The 26,297-nt window shown below is 37.3% G+C and overlaps 2 protein-coding genes across 5 annotated transcripts in view; one reads left to right on the top strand and one right to left on the bottom strand.

Moving 5' to 3' along the window:
* LOC142344764 (UBX domain-containing protein 6-like) overlaps positions 1-26,297 on the top strand; it is a 506,836-nt gene that overhangs the window by 222,189 nt on the left and 258,350 nt on the right. The gene's annotated exons all lie outside the window — the stretch shown is intronic.
* Positions 1,417-23,285, bottom strand: LOC142345076 (transmembrane protease serine 9-like). The gene is made up of 8 exons (XM_075397160.1): positions 22,949-23,285; positions 20,667-20,963; positions 17,983-18,211; positions 17,260-17,351; positions 5,651-5,866; positions 3,803-3,931; positions 1,615-1,806; positions 1,417-1,435 (listed from the first exon to the last, which is right to left on the bottom strand). Exons 1-8 carry the CDS (start codon positions 23,254-23,256, stop codon positions 1,417-1,419), a joined length of 1,482 nt encoding a protein of 493 aa, XP_075253275.1. The 5' UTR covers positions 23,257-23,285.

Raw genomic sequence — 26,297 nt, 5'->3', positions numbered from 1 at the left:
TTGCAATGGGAGGACCTTTGAGTAAATGCCGCCTCGGACTAAATTTGCAATATGGGTGTAATTTGATCATAGGGGGAAAATGAATGTAAGAGTTCAGCTGCGAAGGGCTAAAATGATGTAAGAGTTTAGGGGTAATATGTTCAGAGGGGGTTAAATGAAGTAAGAGTGTGGAGGTAATTTGTTAAGATGGGGTAAAATGATATAAGATTTGGGCTGCCAAGAAAGTTAATTTGATGTAAAAGTGAGGGGGTAATTTGTTGAGAGGCACATCTAAAAATTATCAGTCACATAAATAGACCGCCAAGAGTTGGACAAGCATTAACAGTCTGGAGGTTAAGAACAACCAGCCAGCTGATGGTACAGAGTTTGTTGGTTCAAGACTGGCAGTCTATAAGTATGGGGGTAAAACAAGGTATGTTTGGCGCTTCCAGCGGGATAAATTGATATAGGAATGAGGCCGTAAAATAATGTAAGAGCTTGGCTGCCAAGGGGGTAAAATAGTGTAAGAGTTAGATGGTTAATTGGTTCAGAGGGAGTAAAATGAGGTAAGAAAGGGGCTGCAATGGGAGGATTTTTTTAAGAAACGGCAGCTCAAAGCTCTTACATCCTTTTGGGCTGCATTAGGCTTCCAACGGGTGTAAAGTGGTGTGAAAGAGAGGGGATAAAAGCAAATGAAGCCCCGACTCTTACAAATTTTGGTCTGTTAAGGGGGATAAAATGATGTAAGTGTGGGGGGTTAATTTTATTTCTTATCCCCTCACTCTTACAACATTTTACCCCAGTTGGAAGCCTAATGCAGCCAAAGAGGATGTAAGAGTTTTCAGCTGCTTTTTCCATAAAAATCTACTTATCGCAGCAACACTCTTACATAATTTTTCAAAAAATCTCTCACTTTCTTCATTATTTTTCCTGTGAATTTAAGATAAGCGTCGAAATTAAGCGTCACTCTTTTAATAAATGTTATACAACTAAACTTCTATGATGGCACCACTAACTCACTAACTTCTTGCTGAATCAAGTGTCATGATCATTTTAAGACTTCAGATTGTTGATTTTTTTCCTTTGTTCGTGAAGTGCTTGAAAAAAACTACTGTTTTGCAAGGCAGGTTCCGGTAACAAAACAGGAAAAATGCGAACAGCAAGCATAATAAATTGCTTCTTGCTGCGTCATGCAACAGAGCTACACTAAAACTGTTACGAAGTAAAAGAATACATTGAATTTGTTTAAGAATTTTGTATCAAATTTTTAAACTTTCTCTGATAGCAATAATAAATGGCTAAACATTTTGGTTAAGGTATTTTGTATTGGTTTTCAGACACACAAAAGCGGAGCTCATGTTAGGATATCAAGATTCAGATCGCGGTCAATAAAAAATTTTGATCGACGATTTTAATTGGAATTCATGGCCGTATAATTTAAATTACTGATCGAGTCCTAAACATGACATTCTAACCGCATAGGCGTATCTTCACGATTCGTTGCAATTAATCCACACATTTTCAATGTCGGTTTTTATTCTAAACTTAGTAATAAATGAATACAAAATTATTTTTACAAACTGCCAGAACTCATTACTTCGCAATTTTTTGTCACTTTTTGACTTCATTTCTTGCCTTGTAAGAGACTGGAATGTCTGTCGATCTGAAATCCAGTCTGTCTTCACCACTGCTTTCAAGTCTGGAATGCTGGATATGAAGGCAATGTTTGTGGGGTGGTTGAGCCTGGTATAAGCACCGGAACCGTATCCACATGATGGGGGCCCAGGTCCAATAGAGACTATGCCACAGAAATATCGCTCGCCAGAACTAAAATCTCAAATTTCTATTAAAATTAGCGATTCTAATGAAGCTATAGAATCAAAAACATGGAAATGATTTTGCAATTTCCTTACGTTTTAAGACGAACGGTTTTGAAGCATTCATACGATAGATTTGTCCCGCAAGGCAAGCCTTTCAAGTGTAACTTTCTTAGAATTCTTTCACGGGTCGAGGTTTTGTCAAAAAATATTGTAAGATTAGCGGTGAACAGGGGTGAAAAAAAAGTTTTTTCACCGCAAAGCGCCCCGGGTCGGATGTCTTCCCTGAAATCCGCCAATTTTATTGTAAGAATGGGAGGTAATTTGTCTATGAGGTGGTAAAATGATGTAAGAGTTGGGCTGCAATGGGAGGACTTTTGAGGAATCCCCCCCAACTAAAATGGCCATGTTAGATTTGGCTGGAATGGGCTACAATGGGAATAATTTTTCCCTCCTGACTAAAATTGCCATGTAATAGTGGGCTGCTATGGGCTGCAATGGGAGGACTTTTGAGTAATTGCCGCCTTGGACTAAATTTGCAATTTGGGTGTAATTTGTTCATAGGGGGAAAATGAATGTAAGAGTTCAGGTGCGAATGGCTAAAATAATGTAAGAGTGTAGGGGTAATATGTTCAAAGGGGGGTAAAATGATGTAAGAATGTGAAGGTAATTCGCTCAGAGGGGCTAAAATGATATAAGATTTGGGCTGCCAAGGAGGTTAATCTGATGTAAAAGTGAGGGGGTAATGTGTTGAGAGGCACATCTAAAAAGTATGAGTCACATATATAGACCGCCAAGAGTTGGACAATCATTAATGGTCTGGAGGTTAAGAACAACCAGCTAACTGATGGTACAGAGTTTGTTGGTTGAAGACTGGCAGTCTTTAAGTATGGGGGTAAAACAAGGTAAGTTTGGCGCTTCCAGCGGGATAAATTGATATAGGAATGAGGCCGTAAAATAATGTAAGAGCTTGGCTGCCAAGGGGGTAAAATCGTGTAAGAGTTAGAGGGTTAATTGGTTCAGAGGGAGTAAAATGATGTAAGAAAGGGGCTGCAATGGGAGGATTTTTTAAGAAAATGCAGCTCAAAGCTCTTACATCCTTTTGGGCTGCATTAGGCTTCCAACGGGTGTAAAATGGTGTAAGAGAGAGGGGATAAAAGCAAATGAACCCCCGACTCTTACAACTTTTTGGTCTGTTAAGGGGGATAAAATGATGTAAGAGTGGGGGGTTAATTTTATTTCTTATCCCCTCACTTTTACACCATTTTACCCCCGTTGGAAGCCTAATGCAGCCAAAAAGGATGCAAAATCTTCTTATCGCAGCCCCACTATTACATAATTTTGGGCAAAAAAATCGACGAGGGCCCGCATCTTTTAGCCTTGAATGCGGTGAAAGCCTCTTTTTCACCGCATTCACTGGATCTCTCACCAAAAAGAAATGGCCGTACACGGGTTCGCACCCCTCACGTTCTGAATGTCATCATCTTCTTATTCCACTGCGCTATCTCTCACTTTTTTCAATATTTTTCCTGTGAATTTAAGATAAGCGTCGAAATTAGCGGTGAACATTTGTAAGGTTTGCAATTTTAGGGGTGAAATTTTTTTTTCACAGCATTCTCCTAGTAGCAGTGAATTTTTTTTTCACCGCAGTCTGCTGATAGCGCTGAAAAATTTTCTTTGAACACGTTCTGCTGGTAGCGCTGAAAAATTTTCTTTAACCGCTTAAGCGGTGAAAAAATTTTTCACCGCTTAAATATTTTTTGTCACCGCATTCATCGCATTGAGTGCAAATCTTACATTTTTACTCAAATTCACCGCAAATCTTACATCTTTTAGCGATTTTTAGTGGTGACACCTCAATCAGGGGTTCCGTTTTTGGGTTTAACGCAAAACCTTTTTCACAATTCATTGACTCTGGTATGATATCAGACCAAACAAAAATGAGCATACAGAAGAAACTAACCTCATACGCATTTGAAGTTATAGTTTTTCCAAACATGGCTTACGTTGAGAAGCACTCCAGTGGTCCACCGGAGTCCCCAACACATGCATCTGCTGGGAACATTTTGTTCTTAATGTCTTCCTTCCCCAGACCGGAGTCGAACTGCCTCCCACCCGCACAAATGTCACCACCACTGGAGACAAAAATTATTTCACTTCTGATGAAATTCCTAATACTTTTTACATTGACTACAAAAACTAAAAGAGCGAACGGATAAGAGGACGGGGGTGAAGAATTGAAGAATTTAGGAATAGTTTAACTGGTAACTTTGCATTCTTTTACAAAATAAGCTTTGTCGTCTGGGTCAAGGAGTGGTTCAATTTTATCCGGGTATCCTAATCATCAGAATTAAAAAACATCGAGAATTTTTGGTAGGTGGTGGTAATTGAACGTCCCCAAGCTTGAAAAAAAAAACGTTTTTTAAACTGAGTTAGAAAAATGAATTATTCAAAATTGAGAGAATTACAAAACGATTTTCACAGTAGAATTTGGAGAATTACAGGAGAAATGTGATTAATAGACCAAAATGGTGATTTGGATTTGTGAGATGAAAAAGGCTCAAAAACTGCCAGTATGTACACTATTTCCCAATGAGAAAAATCAAGATAGGAATCTAATCATAGCACAATGATTTATAGCAGGACTCCTAAGTAAGACCAAATATGGTTCGCTTTTACAAATTTCCCAGAAATTGTTTGCAAGGGATACCATAAATAGTATGCATTTGCACTTTTAATTCATTCAAACTTGCGGAGTTATCATAATCTTTCATTACATGCCTACAGAATTTTACATTAATCTCACTCTAATAATAGCTATCTAGATTCATTAGTTTAATCCGAGTTTTGATTTTCAGATTCATTTCTTGATCATTCATTTATATTAATTTAGTGATTATAAATCATTTTGCCCTTGTCAGCTTGGATCAATTTGCCCTTGTCTGATTAAACTGCTAATTTTATCTTTTTTTGATATTTTTAACTAAATTTAAGGTTTCAATACGAAATGAGATTCTAACAGTTTGTTTTTTGTTACAATTAAAAAACGATTTATTATGAAAACAAGATGATTTTTTTGTATGACCCTCACTTTCTTGTGCCGTTAAAGCGACCTGTACTAATTGGAGTTTTGTATAAAAATGTAGAGTGTCGTATAAAAAGTGCTTTGGTTTTTTTCGTCTGCAAGGAAAATTATCAAACAAACGTTTTTTGTGGTCTCGGACAGCAAGAAGAGCTCATGAAATAATATAAAGTAGCTTAGACACTTAAATGGATTTACAAATTGCACCTTATTGTCTCTGTGGTAACTCTGTGGTTTTGTGGTGGATGCTTATTTTGCAAAAAAAAATAAAAGTGTTTCATGCTGCGATTTCTCGTCTGTGACAAAGTATTTTTGCTCGTGCGTGGGCAAAACGACGCTCGTGCATGTGGCAAAACGTAGCATCTATGTTGCCGAGTTGGTGCGTCGATGGAACAGAATTTGGTTCGTCTGTTTGTCAGACTTTGGCTCGACTGTGAGCACAGGCGTGTTTAAGTTGCTGTAGTAACAAAAGTCGTTGACCGTGTATGCTTAAATGAACCATAACCCCTGTATGGTTAATTTCCGAGACCCCGTTTTTTGTTCAATTTTTCGTGAAAACTCTGCTTTTTATGAAAATCATATCTTATACAAATCGAAAATAAGGAAAACTTCTGCTTAAGTACTATAATCTATATGGGCTCTCAAGCACCATTCTTGTTTTCTTCCTGATTAATTTTTTGAGGACCAAAGTTTCAAAAAAGACAGTCGAGCATAAAGTTCGGTCCCTAGCATTAGATGAAATTCGAACAAAAGTAGACAGGAAGAAACATACCTGAAGCATTTAGATAGGTCAGGTTGATTCAAATTTGCACACTGTTGTATTGCAATGAAGAGAGACCGAAGCTGATCTGACTGTCTGAAGTTGTCCTTCTGAGAGCAGTGTTCGTCTGTCTGTCTGTCGCACCATGCCCCAAACCCTGACACTGTCACCCACTCGCCCTCTCTGGGCTCATCATTCTCATCTGGCAACTTGATTGGCATTGCAAACCTGGAAACTTAAGTTCAGTGCCACTCACCGACTTTCAGGCAGTTTACAGTTTACGCAGTTAATGGAAGAAGTTCTCAGTGGCCTCATTAGAATATATGCACCTGGCATTGAGATGATAGAAGTATGACTAAAGCTGACAAAATTAGACTTCCTAAGTTTCAATTCGTCCTTTTTCATAACGCACATAACTATATGTATAACGACGTATTAGCCTTCGTTCGATCAAGTCCACAAGTGAATTAGACGGCAAAGTCAATTTGATGTTCTCTTACCGGTTTTTTGTCTGATGTTATTGACGTCAAAAATCTGTTCATAATAGTTCAGCTACCGTCTAGAGAACCTAAGAATATTGAGCCAAAAACCACTTTAATCAGTACATATCGTGGTTTGTTTACTTAGAAATAGGTTAAACGAACCTTTTCTGACATTTCAACGTATATAAGAACAGATTTTATGCGTATTGAAACTTTCCTCGATGCAAAGATTGTTCATTTTATTTACAACTTTATTTGTTGCTCATTTCATTTACGCGGCGCCACTTTCAAATAAAATAAGGATATTCAACACTCGTCGTACGATTTCAAGTCAATTAAAGATATTCAACAATCGTCGCACAATTTTTCTGTTTTAATATTTTCTCGCTTACATCATTTATTTAGTCGCCTTATTTCCTCGGTAGCATCCTCCGGCCCAAAAGAAGATGTTGCGAGAAAGGGTACTAATTTTAGGAGCAGGCGGATGAGCAATCCAGTGGACGCGTGTAAAACGGCAGAGCGTGCGACACTGTCGGAACCCTAACGAAGTTCAGTGATCCAAGCAGTAGGGTAGTAGACCCTTGGGTTGGTCTCTACAATTACCGAAATCAAGTTACCGGTCTTCAGGTGTTGCTCGGCAGGTGTCTGCCACTTAGAACGTCGGTTCAGTGCCGGTACGCACTCTTTGATCCAACGTGACCGATTTGCGTTAGCGTACGACTGTGCACGGCGTACCATTTAAGATTATTGAACACGTCGACGCCAACGATTGATGGAATTGCAGTTCCTTGGTTATCTAGAAAAAAAATTATTAGGTGATATTGCGCCTAGGTCGGAGGGAACGGCGCTTACGGGCGTTAACGGACGTGCGTTAAATGTGTATTCCACGAGACAAAAAGTAGGGCTCAAAACTTCCTTACTGAAGCGACGGGTACCGAGAGTGGTGTAAAGTATCCGCTTAAAACTACGTACTAGCCTCTTTCAGATGCCACTTTGGTGTGGCGCGTTGGGCGGGTTGAAATTCCACTTAACGCCTTTGTGGGTAAACTAAGCGGCTATGTTTATAGTGCTCATTTTTCAATAGCCTCGCGTAGCTTTTTCTCCACAGCCGCGAGGTTAGTATCATTATCTGACCAGATCATGGCAGAAGTAACCCGACGGGAGACAAACCGCTCTATCATCATCGCACACGTATTAAAGTCCATGGATTAAAGGATTTCAACATGGACAGCACGAGTAGTCAGATAAGTGAAGAGATATCTTCCCGGTAGTCTGAAGAACGGTGAAGTAAAATGGGCCAAAGTAGAGTAGTCTGCCCCGGTATTTGTAAAGATGACAGATTGGTATGCAAGTCTTTCTACGGGCGGGTCAGCCATGATGGGTTGGACAAATTCAGCGCGGAAAATTCTTCACGTAACAAAATTAGGTTTAATTCAACCCAGTAAGGATCGTAGTTTGAGGATGACAAAACGTTTCTGTACTTTGGGCTTCAGATTGTCACACCATGATGGTGGTTATTTTACGTGAGTATGCCGCAGAAGCAGTTTCAACAAATATATAGCGTGCGTCACGAAGGATAATCAAAATCAACATCAAAATCAACTACCACTAACCGTTTGATGCGGCAAGCTGATCGGATTAGACAATTTGGTGGGAAAAAAAGAAAAAATGAAGCAATGCGGCTACTGCATTTAACGGATTTGTTTTTGAGGAGATCTCTCGTTGAACGAGATACTGCTAATGACGCTCGGCTTCGTCAAGTTTAGGGGGATCTAGGATGCTACATTCGGCATTATGGTGGCATTCATGGGGGTCAATAGCCGGGGTACGTTATCCGTAGCAACTCTTTATATGAACTAAACTTGTCGAAGCAACTTATTCGCACCGGGGTTTTTTTTCTCGACTTATTTGCGGATGGATTTGGCCAATGATGTTTTATTATTATCAATTTCTTTGGTTATCATAACAAGTTTGAGGTTCTTAATTTCTTTAGTTCTTGGTATGAACGGGAATTGTTTGGTTCGTAAGGACTCAAGGGATCTCACCCAGCTTTTTGATTGCAAAATTTCAGCGGACATACCACAAGTATAAGCGTCTGCCTGGGTATCACTTGAGCCAAAATGGTTCCACTCGTTGGCTCTAGTGTGTTCTAAGATCTCGCAAATACGGTTTGCAATAAATATTTGATTCTTGTTTGTGGAGTTAGGGCTTTACAAATCAGTAGTGCTGTTGGTCCACATGAAAAGGTTATTGACTTTTACTGTGAGTGCTTGACAGATATCTTGTTTCAATTAAACGGCCACTAGCGCTGCTTGAATTTCCAACTGTAGAACAGTCGTCACTTTTATAGGTGCTACGAAAGCTTTACACAGTATAAACTCTAGCTCCGTTTGGGGCCCACGCAAAGTACTTACTCGAGCTCGGAGAAACGTAACAGCCCTGAGAATTTCTTCGAAAGATTGCAAAACATATGTAGTTCAAGGAGTTCAAAAAATCCCGAAAATTAGCTTCTTGATATATTAATTTTTGGCAGGTTTGGGTAGTTCTACACTCCATTCGAGGATCCTTTCAACAGTGTCTTTTGTTAGCTCTTCTTCTTAATGCTGCCCGCTGACAAGCCAGATGTCTGTCAGTAACAATCGGGCAGCAACGGTAGATAGTGCCACTAGACCAATTAGATCAAATACTTAAGACACTAGGCGCTGTACCAAGCGTGTGTTAAAGACTTGGTTACTGTCTGTGAGTTATCCCAACTCAGAACCAACTAGAGTATCATTGTTGTGATCCCAGTTCAACCCATGCACATGCAATGATTCCTTCTTAGACGACGCGATTACCTTTGTTTGGGTAAACTGAGGTGACCCATCAATTTGATCAGCCAGATTTGGTACATTGCTTAGAAACTTAGTAAGCTTGAATGCCTCTAAATGGAGAAGATGCACCCATTCTTTCAATCTATTGAGAACCTTTTCAGAGAACTCCACCGAATCTATGTAATCCTCCTTGTAGAAGTTTTCTAGGAGGGCATTGGTTGCTTCCGTGTAATGACCTTTGTTGTCTCGGGCCATGCGTAGCAAGCATAGTTAGCGCAAGTAGGCGAGTCTTTAGCCCCGAAAATTTGGCGCGTGTATTGAAACACTACAACATGTGTTGTGGAGACCTACCGCCAAAAAAATCTATGAGGGCTAGTTACAGTCAGAGATACCAACCCGGAGAAACGTACCCTCTATATTCGCAGACACGGCAAATTGATGTTGACGAAACCTGAGATGTAAATGATCAAACTTTTGAGCAAGTTGTGGCCAGTGAGCAATGACTTATTCAGAGAAGTACCATGAAACTCTGCTGAACCAATTAATACCCTACGCATTTCTACCGGTTTCTTCGGGTTGATTACGGGATGATGTGGTAGGTGCCACTCTTTATCTTACAACTACTTGACCATCAGAGCAATAGAAACTGTTATTGCGTAAGCTCTTTGAAAGTCTTCAGTAATTGTTCTCTTATTATTTTTTTATGATTTAATGGTGTGTTTCTTTAGAGCCGCTTTTGGCAAGATTTAAGATTCACCAGAGACGAAAAAGAGTTGTTCGGGAGCCGGATGTAATCTTCGGCCCACAACATACCATCAGTGTTTCTTTCGCGAATTTGAAAACTTGTTCTTTCGACCATTTCATACGCTCCAGCATTTGCAGCTAATCATTTGTCTACCTGCTTGTCCGCTTTGAACAATACCATATCATACCATGGCTTAACCTGACGAGCCGGTTCATAATTTGTTTCAATATTGGCTGTGAAACACGATGAGACAAAACTTGCACTTGACGGAAGTAGGACGCTTAGAACCCAAACTATGGGCAAGCGAATAGCAAACAATATCACATTTGGTCGACTGCAAGGTACTCTAACGGACGGATGGCAAGGCAGACCTCCTGTCCATATAACAACTCAATGTCTCCATAGCTGTATCTTACTGGATCTAGGGCACAAGATAGGGGTATGTTTCTTGCATGGACTTAACGTCAATGATGTCAGAACCTATATTTTAATCTTCCCTTATATAGGGACGAACCCTGAATGTTTCGAAATCTTGGTCATTATGAGTTTTCACAGTCAATTAAACTACTTTGTCTCAATTAGTTCTTCCTTTTTTATACCCCTGACGGTCAATTTTAATGCTCTTCCTTGCAAAATGAGTATGAACTGCGAAGCAATTGGACACCCAGGATTTGCTGCAAGGGGTATCGCAAAAATCCCACGCCGCATCATTAGTTAATGCAGAATCAGTCAGTTGTAACTCTGTCACCTGAAGGAGGCAATTAACATCCGTGACCAAAAACAAAGTGGTCGTTCTGCTTGGTTACTGTTGATCGGTGGATGGTTTACTACAACCTACATTTGGCGCCGAATTATTGATGTTGTTAGTTGAGGGTTTAGCTGGACAAATTCTTTCAGCTGCATGAAGTAAGGTGTTATGGGAGCTATTGCAGCCATCTTTTCTACATATGAGGGACTTGTGCACTGCCTGAACATGTATTTATCAGGCAAACAAAAGAAGCAGAGCTTTGCCTCTGCCACAATCTTGGATCTCTGCGTGGGGGTCTTTTTGGTAAATACACGACATTCACACAGCCGACGACTGGTATTACATACAATGCAATTTGGGATAAATTTTGCTGGAGAACGTTGTTGGGGCTTTGGTTACTCTTCTGTTGCGTATTTGCAGCAAATGTCTTTGATGCCATTGTTCTTGTTAGTGAGTTGGCGGTATCCACATTTCGTGTTTTAGTGACAGCGTTATACATTAAATTGTGCGCTTTGGCGTTCTACTATAACCATTCCTTAAAATCTAGAAGAGTAGGTTGCAACCAATGCTATTTGACAGTGGAGAGTGACCATAACTCTTTCATATTAGATGGCACTTGCTGTACGGAAGTATTGTGAAGTGCACCACTCTTTAATTCCGAATCATAAGAGAGTGATTTAGATACCCCGAAAAGGCGTGAAATGCACCCTTCGTAGTTGATGATTTTATCACCATTGTGCATTTTCAAGGGTGGAAAGCTGTTGAGGTTGGCCAAAATGGCTTTTTAAGGCTTTCAGTGCGTCTTTATACATTGCGATTGAGTAGGGAAACTCAGCTGCAGCTAATTTAGCTTTACCAAATACGAAGCTCTTAAGGTATCTCAGTTGTATTGTCATCAGTAAGAGACTGTGAGTCAATTGCGCTTTGAGCATACCATTCGTGTCACTGTAGGGGATCCCCATTATATTGGGAAAACATCCATTCTCCTAGTGGGTCATTCCTCTTACCGGTTATGATTTCAGACAACGCCTTAATCAGGCCCTCGTTTTCGGCTACTGGCGCCGGAGGCGTGAGGCGCAATGGCCCACCCCAGTAAAACGGCATTGGGGCAATGCAACTCGTACAAATGCGGAATAATTGGCTTGAAGAAAGGTGGTGCTCTGTTACTTGCCACTCTAAAGGGGTTAACTTTGATGTTACAAGTTGCTACAGGGTAACTACTGACTGTTTGTGGTGCAGTCGATTTTGGGATGGCATGACTTATGACGGGGTTAGTAGCGCTTGAGAGTAACGTCGGTTGAAACTTGTTGAAAACGGCTGCAATATTTGTCGCCTGATTGGAGAACATGGGGAATTATAGAACGATTGGGCAACTGTTTTTGGAAAACGCCCCAAGTTTAAAACAAAGTCACAAATACTTGGGATTTTTGCTCCCGTGGTGCACTGCAACCAGTAGGTTGAAAGAAAACGTGGGTTATTGGAAAACGGGTTATTGAAAACGGATAGGTATGTCAATGATTGTTCTGGTATAGTCGGCGGAATCGTCTGATATCGATGATTAGCTAATTGATGAGGAGGGATTACGAGAGGAGGGTTGACGTGTGCGTTGGGAGATGGAGAAAAAATATGCGTGCAATGGGCATTAGAGGGTATTGTTCTTTTTAATAAATTAAATTGCGATGGAAGCTGATGTTCTTTTGCGTTGGCCAGACGCGACTGAGCGGGAATACTTGAGCTTTTTGGACTCAAGTGTACAGCGCTTTGCTCCGCTTAATGATTAGCCTTTGAACTTGTTGAAAATTCAGTTACAAATCTGTTGGAGTATGTTGGTTGCATAACAGCTGTCGATGGCCATTAACATTGCATAGATGGCAGAAGAAATGGAAGTTACCTGCACCACCACTAAAGTTACCGGCAAAATAACCTAAGTTTTCATTCTGTACACCATTTTTAATCCAGTTGGGAGACAAACGAGCAGCTTCATTTATTGTTTGAACTGTGGTTTGCTGTTTTTCTAGAGGATTAAAAATGAACGGGAGGGTCGATGGTTACTGAACCAGGACTCAAAACGTATTATCGGGGGGATCTGTAAGTTCAATCCATTTTATCTTCTAGAAATGCTTTTAGTATATTATAGTATTGTAAGATATGGGTTCCAGATTTTTGACAATATACAATTATTCAATTTTCTAACAATTAAAAAACAAAAAAGGAAAAAAGCAATAATTGACAATAGAACTTGTAACAGGGATGCTCGTTAATGTGTGTTCGCATATGATATTCCGAACCGAGTTCATCTACACTTTTGACTTAATTGTCAACCAAAAGAAAAGTTAACAACAATAGATGTTTGAGTTTAAAAAATTGTTTAACAACCTAACTAGTTATTGAATTACAAAATGCCATGCCTCATTACAGAGCTGAAGAGATCTGTCATTGAAAAAACTACCAGAAAAAACTAAAAACAACAAAACAAGCGAAAACAAAAATTTCTCGGCGAAAATTAAATATCTAAGTAATATCTAACGCACCAAGTAACAAATCCAAAATGCAATTGGATAAAACCTTAACTACACAAATTTTCTTTGTCCATACTATACAGCAGATGAAAATTTTCCTTAATGAGACTAGGTAACAAGGTCGACAAACGGAAGCAATGAGGCTAAATTCAAATATCAGTCAACACGTTTTCAAACCAAATAATTTCTAAAGTTTAAAAAAACAGCTTTTAACGAAATCATTTTTAATAAATTTAACAAACATACATTATGAAACCAATAGGGCCTGTCGGTGGTTAGACTAAGCCATAGAAACGGACTACAGAGGAAGAAAAACTCGAAAAAATTGAAACAATTTGCGAAAACACAAATTATTGAAGCCATTAAAATTGTTAGCTATTATCTGAGTTCTATTTTCCATCAAACCCATTCTACTCAAATTGTACTGAAAGATTAAACAAGTTTATTTGGGCAAAATATGAAAACCATTGGGTTATGTTATTACACGAATGTGCCAAAGAAGAGAAAAAGAAACACAAGTACACCACCAAAACTTTTATTTAAACGAATATTGTCCACAAACAAACATCAGTTACAACATGATATCACTAGACATTTAAATTTTTAAAATACAAGAAAACGAATGGGACCTCTCAGTGAAGAGAATAAGTTACAAGTTGACGAAAAGAACAACAAAAACTGAAAAGTTTAAAAAATTCTTGAAAACGTATAAAATCATAAACTTAAGACTATTCGCTATTAAATGACTTCTTCGGGTAACCTGAATTGTTAAATCCTCAATTACAGGATTTTGAGACTGATCATTATTTTACGCCCACCTAAAGATTAAAACAATAGGCAAAATCCGCAAAAACAAAAAAAATGAGGCAGAAAAGTGTCGAAGCCATTAAAAAATAACTTTTCGATAGAAACTTTTCTTTTATCAAATAACTTTTTCACAGGATGAGATTTTTTTTATCAATATGACTTCAACAAATCAAAAAATATGAAAAAAAAATTAAAACCAGGAAATTTCTGAGAAAACCCGTAGTATCAACGCCATTAAAATCAATTGCTTATAAGGAGAATAATAGTCATAACTCAGTGGGACGACAAGTATATTGGTCATTGGCAAGTCATCGAAACGATAAGACATTACAGTAAGCATAGACTATGAAAACAACAAATACAGGCAAAAACCAAAAAATCAGTGAAAAATTGCGAGAACAAAGTGTCGAAGCCATTTAAACCGTAAGCTTTTCTTTGAAAACTTTATCTATTATCCATTGAACGTCTTTTCTAAGCCAATGTGAACCAACAGTTTTAGGATAATAAGATGAGATTTCAGAAGAACCAAATACTTGTCCAAAAATTTTCCAAATGTCACAAAAATTTATGAAGACTCTTGCATGGAACTCATCAAACCAAAAGTAAGAAGATGATGCCGCAAACCAGAATAATTTTGGTTGAAGTAGAGAATGAACGGGCCAGGTCATTACTGAGGCTGACTTACAGAAAACAAAATTATGTTTAAGATTAGTTAGTTTTCAAAAAAGCTTCGAAATTTGTTTAAAAGTCGTAACAGCCATTAAATTCAATAGCTTTCAACAGAAGTCAGTAAATACGCTCAGTGATGACTCAATAGAAGGACAAGAATGTTTGTCATGCATGGGTAATCAATAAGAAATCACAATAAGTCTTATGACCGAGAACAACAACAAATACAGAAACCAAAAATTCATTAGAAAAGTGCGAGAAGAAAGCGTCGAAGCCGTTTAAACCACAACCTTTTATCTACAATTTTTTCTATGCTCCCTATCAATATTAGGATAATAATATAATTTTTTTTCAAATCTTCTGGCATCGAACTCACAAAACCAAGAGTTAGAAAAAAACAATAACGACAATAATCTAGTTTGCAGTAAAAAAAGAGGGGGTTCTGGTCATTACTGATAATTTATTAAAGGTTACCAAAATAAGTGTAAAATTGTTTGATGCTCAAAATTTTTTTCCGAAAAATTATTTTGAAAGTCTTAACAGACATTAAAATCAATAGCTTTCAACAGAAGTCCAAACATACGCTCAGTGATGACTCGAAGAAAAACATAGATGTTTTTCATGCATGGGTAGTCAATAAGATATCACAATAAATCTTATGACTATGAAAAGAACAACAATTACAGGCAAAAACCAAAAAGTCAGTAGAAAAGTGCAAGAAGAAAGTGGCGAAGCCATTTAAACCACAACTTTTTATTTGAAAATTTCGTTTATGCTTAACTGAACGTCTTCTCAAAACCAATGGAAGCTATCAATATCAGGATAATGTGGTCAGAGTTCAACAGGAATCAAAATTACAAAAAATATCCAAAACTTAAAAAACAATTGAAATCCTTTGGCATCGAAGTAATAAAACCAAGAGTTAGAAAAAACGGTAAGCAGAAAAATTATGGTTGCAGCAGAAAGAAGGAAGTGATTGTAATCTTTACTGAGAGTTTCTTACAGTTCACGACAATAAGTTTAAAAGTGGTTTATGTTCAAAATTTTTAACAGCCATTAGCTGTCCAATCAAAGCACTAAATTGCTTCACTAATGCTCATTACAAAATCTATTGCACTTTTAGTCAAGGAGTCTAGTCTGTGTCATAGGGCTCCAAAAATTTAGTACAACCTTAAAAAGAAAATCAAAATTTATTAAAAATTTTAAAAACTCAAAGTCGATGCCAAAAAAACATGTGCGATTCCTCGAAAACAAGTTTTTTATTCATTAGGCTTCAGTTGACTGTGAATCAAGTTTATCATTAACCAGATATCGATATGAAAATTGACCAGCTTGTAGGTGACCTGAAAAAAGAGAATAATAAAAAAGGAAGAAATATTAAGCTTTCTTAAAAAGAGCTCTCAAATAGAATTCGATTTTTTTATAGTTAACATCCCTATGACGCCAGAACTAGTGTTTTTTTATCACCTTTTGTGTATTAGGAATAAAAAATTAGTTCATTTTGTGGCGTGAAATTTAACTTTGAAAACATAGCCGGCAGATTGCCGGAAAATAGCCGCGATAGACGCTCGTGGCCTTCCAGGAATTGAAACACCTAAAGAAAGAAGATAGACAGATCGACCACCAGTCCTACAATAGACCACTGGACTTTTCGGGTTAGCTTCGGACTGTCAATTTTTGGCACATACGTTCTATAAGGAAAACGCCCTTAAAGAGCTATTGCAAAATTGATATTCGAAATCAAAAACTCAAGACTAATAATCACAAATTAGGGCATATAAGTGGCACAACTTAGATGCACACTATTAACTAGTAAATCTTCATTAAAAATTAAAGTTCCATAAGTGAGTTCAGAAGTCAATTTTTTGAGTGAGGTAAGTCACGCAATTGACCTAAAAGCAGAAACAACGTCACGTACACAAATTTTAACTGCAAAGCAATAGAAGTCACTGAAGTCAATTCCAAGAAGTCAATTCCAAGAAGTCAGGTCGTAAGAATCATCGATGAAGACGACGAATTAAAAAAACATAGCAGGACAAGTCCTGACGTACATTTCAAAGAATTTTCATTGACTAATAAAACAAATCTAAAACGTACTATGAATGGATTGGAAAAACCATTTAGAAAAAAAATCCAATCCATAAAATTGAAAAAACAGTAAAAATCAAAGTGAAATTGCCGCATGTGAACAAAAAAACCACTAGCGAGAAATCGAATTTTTGTTCAAACACCGTTTTCTCACTCTACTTTAAATTTAGAGCGAAAAAATTTCACGCCGCAAAACCACTCGCTTTTTCGCTCCATTTCCTGTTTCGGCGTGACCAAAATCACTACTCCAATTTGACTTCAAAAATCATGAAAACGTGTGAACAGATCTTAAAAAAAAGACAGCACCCCAATACAATTCAAATTCTTTGAATTGTAAAAAACCACGATGTCCCCAATAATAGCCGCTATCGCTTCGAGGCTATTAATAAAATGTTCATAGAAAAGATCATAATTTGAAGAAGAATTACACTAAAAGTGAACGAAATCATGCCCAATATCACGTGTTCACACAAAATTTCAATCTTCGATAAGACCTCGAAAAAAAAACGAAATTCGAAAAAATCTTTTCAATTTCAAATTCTACGCTGGACGAGCTTTTTAATGATACCACTCAGATTTTTCTACGATGAATATATCGATCGGCCAAAATTGTCTGAACAAAAAAAACACATTTGAGTATATAGTTCCTTCCCCCACAAGTGGGGTCGGAACGACTAAAATTTGGACAGGGAATTCCGATTGGTGTAAGAAATTGGCAAAAGCATTACTGTGTATTATATTATTGATAACCTTGAAAATACGAGAGGGTGAGACAGTTTTATAATGGCAGCGTCACACACTGAGAGAAGTCTCACATCACTATGGGAGAATTCGATAACTTCAATCAGAACTGTTTCCTTTACCCTAACACAATATGACCATCTATAAATGTTAACTCATTTTCTTATATTGTATGTTTGCCTGTTACATCAAATGCCAACAACATCCACAACAAACAAACACGTCAACAACAAACATTATCTCAAAGCGTTATGACATCAATATCATTCTCACGTTTTCTCATATAAAAAACTTTATGTTGAGAAACTGTTTTGTCTTGATATGATCTTTCCAAAATCTACATTCCAAGTTCTTGTCAATATATTTTGAGTTTTGCTGAAGATCTCAAGATCATGCATGTCTTATCAAGGTCTATCAGGTTTTGATTCAGTGGAAAGGATCTTAATGCCAAGTTGAGCTAATGTAGAAACAGTTTAGAATAGAGCAGAATTTGAGCAGAATGCGGACAAAGATCCATTGAGCTCTCAAATTCTGCTCGAATCTCATTTGTTTTACTATTTGTCAACATGGCATGCTACATCATCAGATGTTGAATGGTGGATTGTGACAGCTATAGGCTTACCTCTCTTGCGCCAAACTTTTTCATCAATGCAAAAACACTGATCATTGTGATAGCAATGGCTCATAAAAAGAATAATTTAATCGCTTTACAAAAAGGAAACAGATCCCTTCGTTCTTGATAGGTGTTGAATAGTGGACCTGACCCCAATCAATCGACTCTTTTCCGAAACAATGTCTGGCCGTCACGACGTGAGTGGCAGAAACTATAGAACCCCCACAAGATACCGCACCGCTGGGCAGTTTGATGGTTAGCTTCACAACCCAAGGGTGTTCTACGAAGGGCACAATTTGCCCGTTTATGATTCTTGAGTTCTCATATACCACTTGTGATTTGTATTCTGTGAAATTTTTAGGTAACTCTCTGCATTAATATTTAAAGGGATTTTAAATTTAACGTTTCAGCTCAAGACATTTTTTTCGCTCAAATTTCATTTTTGAAAATAGTTATCGGTTTCACTACTTCAACTTATTCAAAAAAACTGTGAAGTAAAAGATCTAAATTAGAACGGACTAAACTATAAGGCATATTGACAAAAAGGTAAAAAAAAACTTTTAATAGATATTAAAAAAACAAAAATTCTTCAATGCAAACATTCCGCCCTGACACTCAAACACACTCACACACGAACACTCAAATACACACCCATACATGAACTCGCACAGGTACTCACATTCACTCCCATGCTCACATACGCAGCGCATTTTTACGTAAGCTATTTGCACTGAATTAATTTAAGATTCAGAGCATGTCTTACATAATCGTCAGCAATTTTTTCGACTCTTGTACTTTTTTTGGTACTTAAGTGAAACCTCATAGGGCATTTGCGTGAGTTTAAAAAAAATTGAAACACACTCAAAATAGTTCGATAAAATTTCGTTAATTTTTGAAATTTAAGTTTTGAAGTATTTTCTAAAGATTTATATAGCATTGAAAATTATAATTTAATTTTCTTTAAAAAAAAATAAGTTTTGGGTAAAATTTCTGATAATTATTGACTGATTTTGAGGTAGCAAATGAGTGCTGATTGTGCCTTTCTTAGTATTAGGACTTGCAGAGAAATAATTCAAGACATGAGAAGAATATGTAAAGATTGGAGTGTTTTTAATGGTATTAATTGATAAGCTAGTAAAATGCTCAATAAATACAGTCAAATTTGACTTATTTTTGAAATCAAATAGAGTTGAAGTCATTAGGACGGCTGCACAAAATTTTGAACCACTAATTATATTCAGTAAAACCTCAATTAAAATCGATGATACCTAAACAAACATCATACTTTGACTCCACTTGAAAGGCAAAAAGAAACATAACCGACTATTCGTTGGAAGAATTGCTCTCGAACTACTAGTGGGAGCTCTAATCAATTGCAATCTGCGGGGGAGGGAGGGGAGGGGGAACCTAAATGCAACTAAGAAGTTCAATAGTGGGCTTCAAATAACCTCATTAGAGGGGAAGATATATCACTATTAAGATTTAAAGTGAAAAATGGCACCAGTTTTGCAGCACTTTTTATTTGACTTTTAGTATTAAATTGCCACCAATTGAGTTCAACTGCTTGAAATTGTGATTGAGAGAGAATTTTATACCAGGTGAATTGCAAAAAGACAAGGGTGTAAAAGTCACTTGAAAAGTCAAACCCATCAAGCAAAAATTTTGCAAAAAAAAGACACACACGTTTCCAATAATTGCTTTGAACTTCGTTCAAGAGCAATTGAAAAGGCAGGCTTCAAATCTAAAAATATTTTTGGTCATTTTAACCTCGTGTTAGTAAAAACATCACGCTAATTTGGCTCATCATTGACACCCAAAAATTCGAAATCTCAAAAAACCTACAAGGAGATCAATAACAGACTGGCTATCGTTTCACGGCTGTTGAAAGGCAAAAGCAAAAAAATTTAATCTTCTAATGGGGAAATGCAAAATTATTTCAATTATTTCAGTGCAAAGAGTCCTACATAACGTTTACCTGTTTCTTCTTATTAACAGTAACTTCACAATAACTAAGAGAATAATTTCCCAAAAGTTATTTAAAGTGCAGTAAAACAGGATCAAAACTAAACAAAATTAGGTATTTACTTGTAAAGAAAACAATCATTTTTAAAGGAGAAACAGCATCAAGCTGACTTGTAATTAGATGAAAATAACGCAAAAATCACTAGAAAAAACTAATTTTAATGAAAAACTAAAGAAACTTGAAAACGAAAACTAAAAGTCAGACGAAAAGCTGTAGTAAGAAAATTTACGCAAAAAAGTCCGATAGGCCTAAAACAACTGCCACTAACATCGTTTGTGAGCAATTGAAAATCAGAGCATAACCAACAAACGTCGGAAGAATTGCTCTCGAACGACTACTAGAAGCTCGAATCTTTTGCAGCTGTCATTAATTGGGGGGGGGGGGGGGGGGTAACTAATTTCACTTCAAATGATGTCATCAGAGGTTATTATATATAACTATAACCAATAGTAGAATTTAAGGAAAAAAATAAATTATTTTTGGTGCACTTTTGATTTAATTTTTAGTAGTGAGCTACCGGCGCTTCTGTTTATCTCCTGGCACTTGTGAGTGAGCGGGAAACTTAGATCACGCAAAACGAAAAAGTCAAGAGCGTATAATTCAAAACGGCCCAGCGCAAAATTGCTTTTAAAAAAGATCAACACGTTAACAATAGTTGCTATAAAATTCGATCGAGAGCAATTTAACAACACAGAAATTTTTACATTTCTTATCAACTAAAACCACTGATAACTAAACGCGTGTAAAAAACTCACTAGTTTAAAAAACAGACAGCTCCCTAGTACGTATGGGCATCCTACTTTGGCTTCAGCCTCCACAATGTCAGTAATACAGATATCTTGCAGAAAACACACAGGAGTCTGCGCACTCTCACCCCCTTCATTCTTAGAAAATGTTGCAACTTGACAACTGAATGGTCGCTCTTGTTCACACGGTTTCTGGTACAGCTCCGAGTTATTTTCACCCAGTCCGGCCGTGAAGCATGGAGAAGATAGTAAGAATAGAGGATTCCGAGAAGCAACTTTGCTGGCTTGATGCTTGGCAGAGTCAAAAAGGGAAAAATGGAGAGAGGGTTTGCTGAAAAAAGAGAAAGTTTTTCAGCAAAACACCTAACATGAATGCTAACCCTGTTTGAGGTCACAGACTAAATCAAGTATGTCCAGACCGAGGATGAACTCTCGAGGACTTCGAAATACGCATGAACGTCTGAATATAAACGCACATAGTGTGGAAATGAACGCACGAAAGCCTGGAAATGAAAGCATGAAAGTCTGGTGAAAACACAAAGTCTTGACATGAACGCACGAAAGTCCGCACATTAGCGCCTGAAAATCTAGACATAAGCACTTTCCAGCTAAGACGGCCTGGACATACCGATTTCATCTGACAGCTCAGCCTGAGAATTTATAGAGTGTGTGATGATATTGAAAGAAAATCAAGGAAATTAGAAGTTTTTTTTGGTTAAAGTTTCAGAAAGCAAAAGAAGAAGTGACCTGACAAACTGTTTTAAATAATGGCCTCGAAAATAATTTGCATTATAATTCTAATTTTGTCTTTCTAATTTTATCAATATTTTCTTTGAGCTGTCAATCAGATGTCACCAGTTAATTTTTTTACGTATATTGAAATCGGATTCGAACATCTACTGACCACCAACTGATGAAATTGATTGTACCGGGCCATATATGATTCTCATGAAATATAACAAAAAGAAATATGGATAAGGAAAGAAGTAAAATATATATGAAAAGAACTGGTTTGACAAGAGATGACTAACCTGAACAATTGGCAATTTGTAAGTATTTTTCATTTTTCAGCTTTAGACCTTTTTGACATTTATTTTCCGTTTCTGCGTCAGTTTATCTATTAGGTGTCCAGCACTTTTATTATGAGATGGTTTTGAGATTTCATAAGAAAATAAAGCAAGATTATGAGAAAATTTCTAAATCATCGAGTTTATTGTTCTCTAATTGTTAATTTTGTGTTTTTGATGTTAAAATGCAACAAATTTATTGCACTTTATGTAAAATTTTGCATGATTTTTGATTTAACAATTCTGAACAACTCTGGACAAAACAGAACAATTCTGGAAAAAAATGAATTAGTTGGCTGGCAGCAGCAATCATCGATTATAATGAGCTCAATTGGAGTTGGTAAGAGCTCTTCCAACAAGCAGCGAATGTAAGCATTTGATTGCTCCCCATAAAAAACGCATCAAAAAAGGGAAAGTTAGCATAAATGAAAGAAAATGTTTGATAGCAGAAACTGAAATTGGAATTGGAATTCAGAATAAAGTGTAATTTATAGAATTTGAGTCATGAAAGAAACTTAGGTTGGACTACAGTTTGTCTTAATACCATAATAACCATTCAGAATAATATGAAAATTTAAAAAATAAAATTTAAAAAATCTTATGAAATACAGCCACATTTATTTGGATTTTTCATCCATTTTTGTCAAATTGTTCTGCAAAATAAATAAATCTGATTTTAAAAGTTTGAAGATTGTAGATAACTTCTCTTGGTTAGTCATACAGTAAAAAAGCGAAATGTGAAGGGTTCCGGTTATAGCTCTGTTTATTATGTTATTCTCGTAAATTACTTTCTTTATGAACCTTTCTTCATGATTGCAACTTTCACAGCAATGTTTTAATTTTATTTTGTTTAATGGACTATGTTGAAGTTTTCTCGCACGAGCCGCTTTATTCAAGTCTACTATCCAAATTCATCTTATCGGTTTTTCATTTTAAAATATTTAATTCGGTGATATCCGATCGACGCAAATTCTCAAAGCACCTCTTTATAGCTTATTTTCCCACATCATTTTACTAAAACAGCCCTCAAAATGGATCATGCTTAATGAACCTCTCATTACATTTGATTTCAAATACACTGATCAAAGCAGTCAATTTTTACAATTAAAAAAAAACTCGCAGCTAAGCAAATCAGATTACATTAGTCTGGAAAAGGCAGGCTCTGGCCATTTCCTCCCGATAATTTCAACAAACAAAAACTCAATTATGGAGTACTTTGGGCACCAATCCGACTAGGGTACCCACTTACTTCAATTCTGTGGTGGGTAAGAAGTAGGCACTCTGCCACACGTAACCCAAAGGTCCTCGATCACCCAAACACTCAGCCTCAATTTCATTTATGTCACAGCCTACGTCATCGCCCAACAAATAGCCATTGCAAGAGTTGCAGATCAAATTTGCTTTCATAAATGGCATCCGGAGTTTTGGATCAACAAAGCCAGTTCGCTCTTCTTGGTCTTTCTTCCGCTGGAAGTACTCGAATTTGCCCAAGCATTGGTAAGCTAAAATTGATATGGTTGTAATTGTTAAAGGTAGTGACTTTCCGGAAGTTGTCATTTCTTGTTATAGCTGTTGTTATATCTTAGATCAGTTGAGTTTGTAAGCATGATCATCAATGTATGCTAGTTCTCCTTTATATCATTTAGATCACCTATATGAAAGGTTCAAAAGAACTCTAACAAAACATAGCACTACATCAGGACTCTAACAGAGCAGAACATAGCTCTTATGGTACTCTAATTAGGTTGTTTGCTCCTTTATTTTTCACCTCCAGCATAAAAATAGAGATATTGTTGGCAATTTTCGGTTTTGTTGAGTACTTTGCTCAATTTCATGCTTGAAAAAATTTGGATTAAAGGAGATGCTTTGTTCAGATGTATATCTCAAAAATTGTTGGTTCAAAAAAATACTCAACGGCAAAAATTAGTTAGCACGCCCTATCGCGATATCATCAGAACTTTTTTTTGTAATGAGACTTGGATGGAGTTCATCAACTCTACATTGTAATTTCTGGTAAGTGAACGTTGCGTTTTATCTGAATTTTAATAGGTAGACGAGAGGACGAGAGACCAATAGTGTGAAAATTGTCCTCGAAATATGATTTCACACTGGAGTAACAATGCCTGTAACGGCTGCTCTCCTATCAAAATCAAGGAAAACTTTACACCGCCCAGTTCGTTTCAGCGGTTTCAAATCTGTCCGGATATTGTGTTTTTGCAGTTAACTTTTGTGAACTGTATTATCCGCTATACTGTAGAATACCGTTGCATTACTTGTTGCTCTATTACGCTTGATAACTAATTGCTCAGCTTTGCTGAATAACAAACTTGTTTCTCTCAGAATAGCAAAATAATTCAAATTGAAACAATCAAATTTTTGTTGAGTTTTTGTTAATAACTCAAGTTATAAATCGGAATTGCAAAATCCCCTATGTCCAGCTCTAGGTAACTGTCCTAGCTACTGGTTAGGGCAAATAATTTCTATCTCCGATGTGTTAATATTTTTGGAGACCTTTTCCCGATAATCAAAATTAACAAATTTAACCAAATTCGCACTTTGTGCTTCTCAGCGCACTCAATTGCTCAATAACGCAATCAGTGAACTACACTAGGCTTCGTTAAAGCCAGTAAGAGAAACTGACTTTATGCTTTGCACAAAGTTTCTCTTACTTAGGAACTTCGTTCCTCAGAAAGAAAGTTTTGAGAATATCAAAGTTAATTCTCTTTTCACAAGTCAAAGTAAAGCTAAAACTGTACAATCACTAATATGATCTACAGAAACAAGACACGATAACAAGTAATTTACCGCTCAAGAAAGTGTGCTTCAATACGCACTGTATGTTAGTTTAATAAGACAAAATTAACAATTTTCAACTGATTTTTGGTAGTTTTTCAAGCTCCTTTTATGCTGCTAGTCACGTGGATTTACATGTCAAATTCAGCTGTTGATTGGTTGTAGATAATGATGTCGACAGAATGTGAACACTTTTCCATAACGTCACTTTTTCAATGTAAATTTGATGTCATGGGAAATTTGTTAACCATGTAGAAGTTTTGTCGAATATTCTGTATCAATAACAGGTTGATTCGCAATCCAATCGCAAAGAATCTGATGCAATACTGTTAAGTCGTAGTATTGTTTTGCTGGTGGTTGAGGTAGTTCGAGTTTGAGTTATAGTTTGACTTCAGGAATGACGATTGCGTACTAATAATAGTTGCTAAATATAAATGTTGAACAAAGTGACCAAATCCGTTTGGCTTCGATAGAATGTAGCATTAAATTTTGCTTGTCACGCTATTCTAGCTTTAAGGCTTGAAATGACCTTGAAGCGCTATTCAATTTGATTTCTGAGTTGTTAAGCTCAGCCGCAATATCGCCGGCCCTGTTTTCCATCGCGAAAACATCCTTTCCAGGTAGTACTGGAGCGAGCTTCACTACTGGTCTCTTGTACACTCCGTCGTTCGTTCGAACTATAACTGATCGAATCACACCTTCAGACCCATCGATGGTCTCCGTAACTCGACCTAGGTTGTAATATCCACGCTTATCACTATCTTCGATCAACCAAACGAGATCGCCTTCTTTGAGGGTTTCGTTCGCCGTAGATCGCCATTTTTGCCGATTATTCAGAGTTGGCAGATATTCTTTACGATATCTGTCCCATATGAGATTTGCATAGGCTTGAGTTTGTCGAAAGAGCTTTCGATGATCAACAAATTTTTCCGCGCATGGTAGGTAGGGTAAGCAAACGTTCTTGTGGCCAAGCAAGAAGTGATTGGGGGTCAATGCTTCTAAGTCATTAACATCTGAACTGACTGGAGTCAAAGGTCTCGCGTTCAACGTCTGCTCAACAATACACATCGTTGTTGAAAGAACGTCCTCGGTGACTGATCTGTTCCCCAACACTGCGTACATTGCTTTCTTGCAACTTCTCACCAACCGCTCCCATACTCCTCCAAAGTGTGGTGCTGCGGGTGGGTTGAACTTCCATCTGATCCCTCGTTGAATTAGATGTTCTTTGATCCCTTCTTTGTTCCATGCCGCAACGTACTCTGCAAATTCTCTTTCAGCTCCAACAAAGTTTGTTCCGTTGTCACTGATGATTGTACTTGGTTTACCTCTTTGTGCAATAAATCTCATTATTGCATTGAGACAACTGTCTGTGTCCAACTTGGGTACAACTTCTATATGCACCGCTCTCATAGTTAGACAAGTAAAGAGACAGCACCATCGTTTTTCGTTTCTGCGCCCAATCTTCACAATGAAAGGGCCAAAGTAGTCAACTCCAACATTTGTAAAGGCTGTTGAAGCATCTAACCACTCTTCGGGTAGATCTGCCATTACTGGTGCTATCGTTTGCGCTCTGCCCTTTCTGCAGGTAACGCACTTGTTCTTAATTGATCTTAAGGCGTTTCGTATGCCTAGGATTCACATCTTCTGCTAAATAATGTTTCTTACATGCTCAGTGCCTTCGTGTTGATTTTCCTTGTGCTCGTTTCGCAAGAATAATTCAACCGCGTGATGTTTCCAATGTAGCAAAATTGGATGCTTTGTTTCGAAGTCCAATTGGCTCTTGCCTATTCTGCCTTTGGCTCGAA

This window comes from Convolutriloba macropyga, chromosome 8 (assembly GCF_964194025.1).
Source record: "Convolutriloba macropyga chromosome 8, txConMacr16.3, whole genome shotgun sequence".
NCBI lineage: Eukaryota > Metazoa > Xenacoelomorpha > Acoela > Convolutidae > Convolutriloba > Convolutriloba macropyga.
This window is presented reverse-complemented; position numbering and strand designations above follow the sequence as displayed.

What these genes read in the sequence shown, in the direction of transcription:
- LOC142345076 (XM_075397160.1), bottom strand. Translation starts at nt 23,256, where the DNA reads ATGACAACTTCCGGAAAGTCACTACCTTTAACAATTACAACCATATCA. An exon ending in TTACCCACCACAGAATTGAA is followed by an intron (nt 20,964 to 22,948) that starts GTAAGTGGGTAC and finishes CTCTTTTTTCAG; the next exon opens with CAAACCCTCTCTCCATTTTT. An exon ending in GACCTATCTAAATGCTTCAG is followed by an intron (nt 3,932 to 5,650) that starts GTATGTTTCTTC and finishes TTTTGTCTCCAG; the next exon opens with TGGTGGTGACATTTGTGCGG.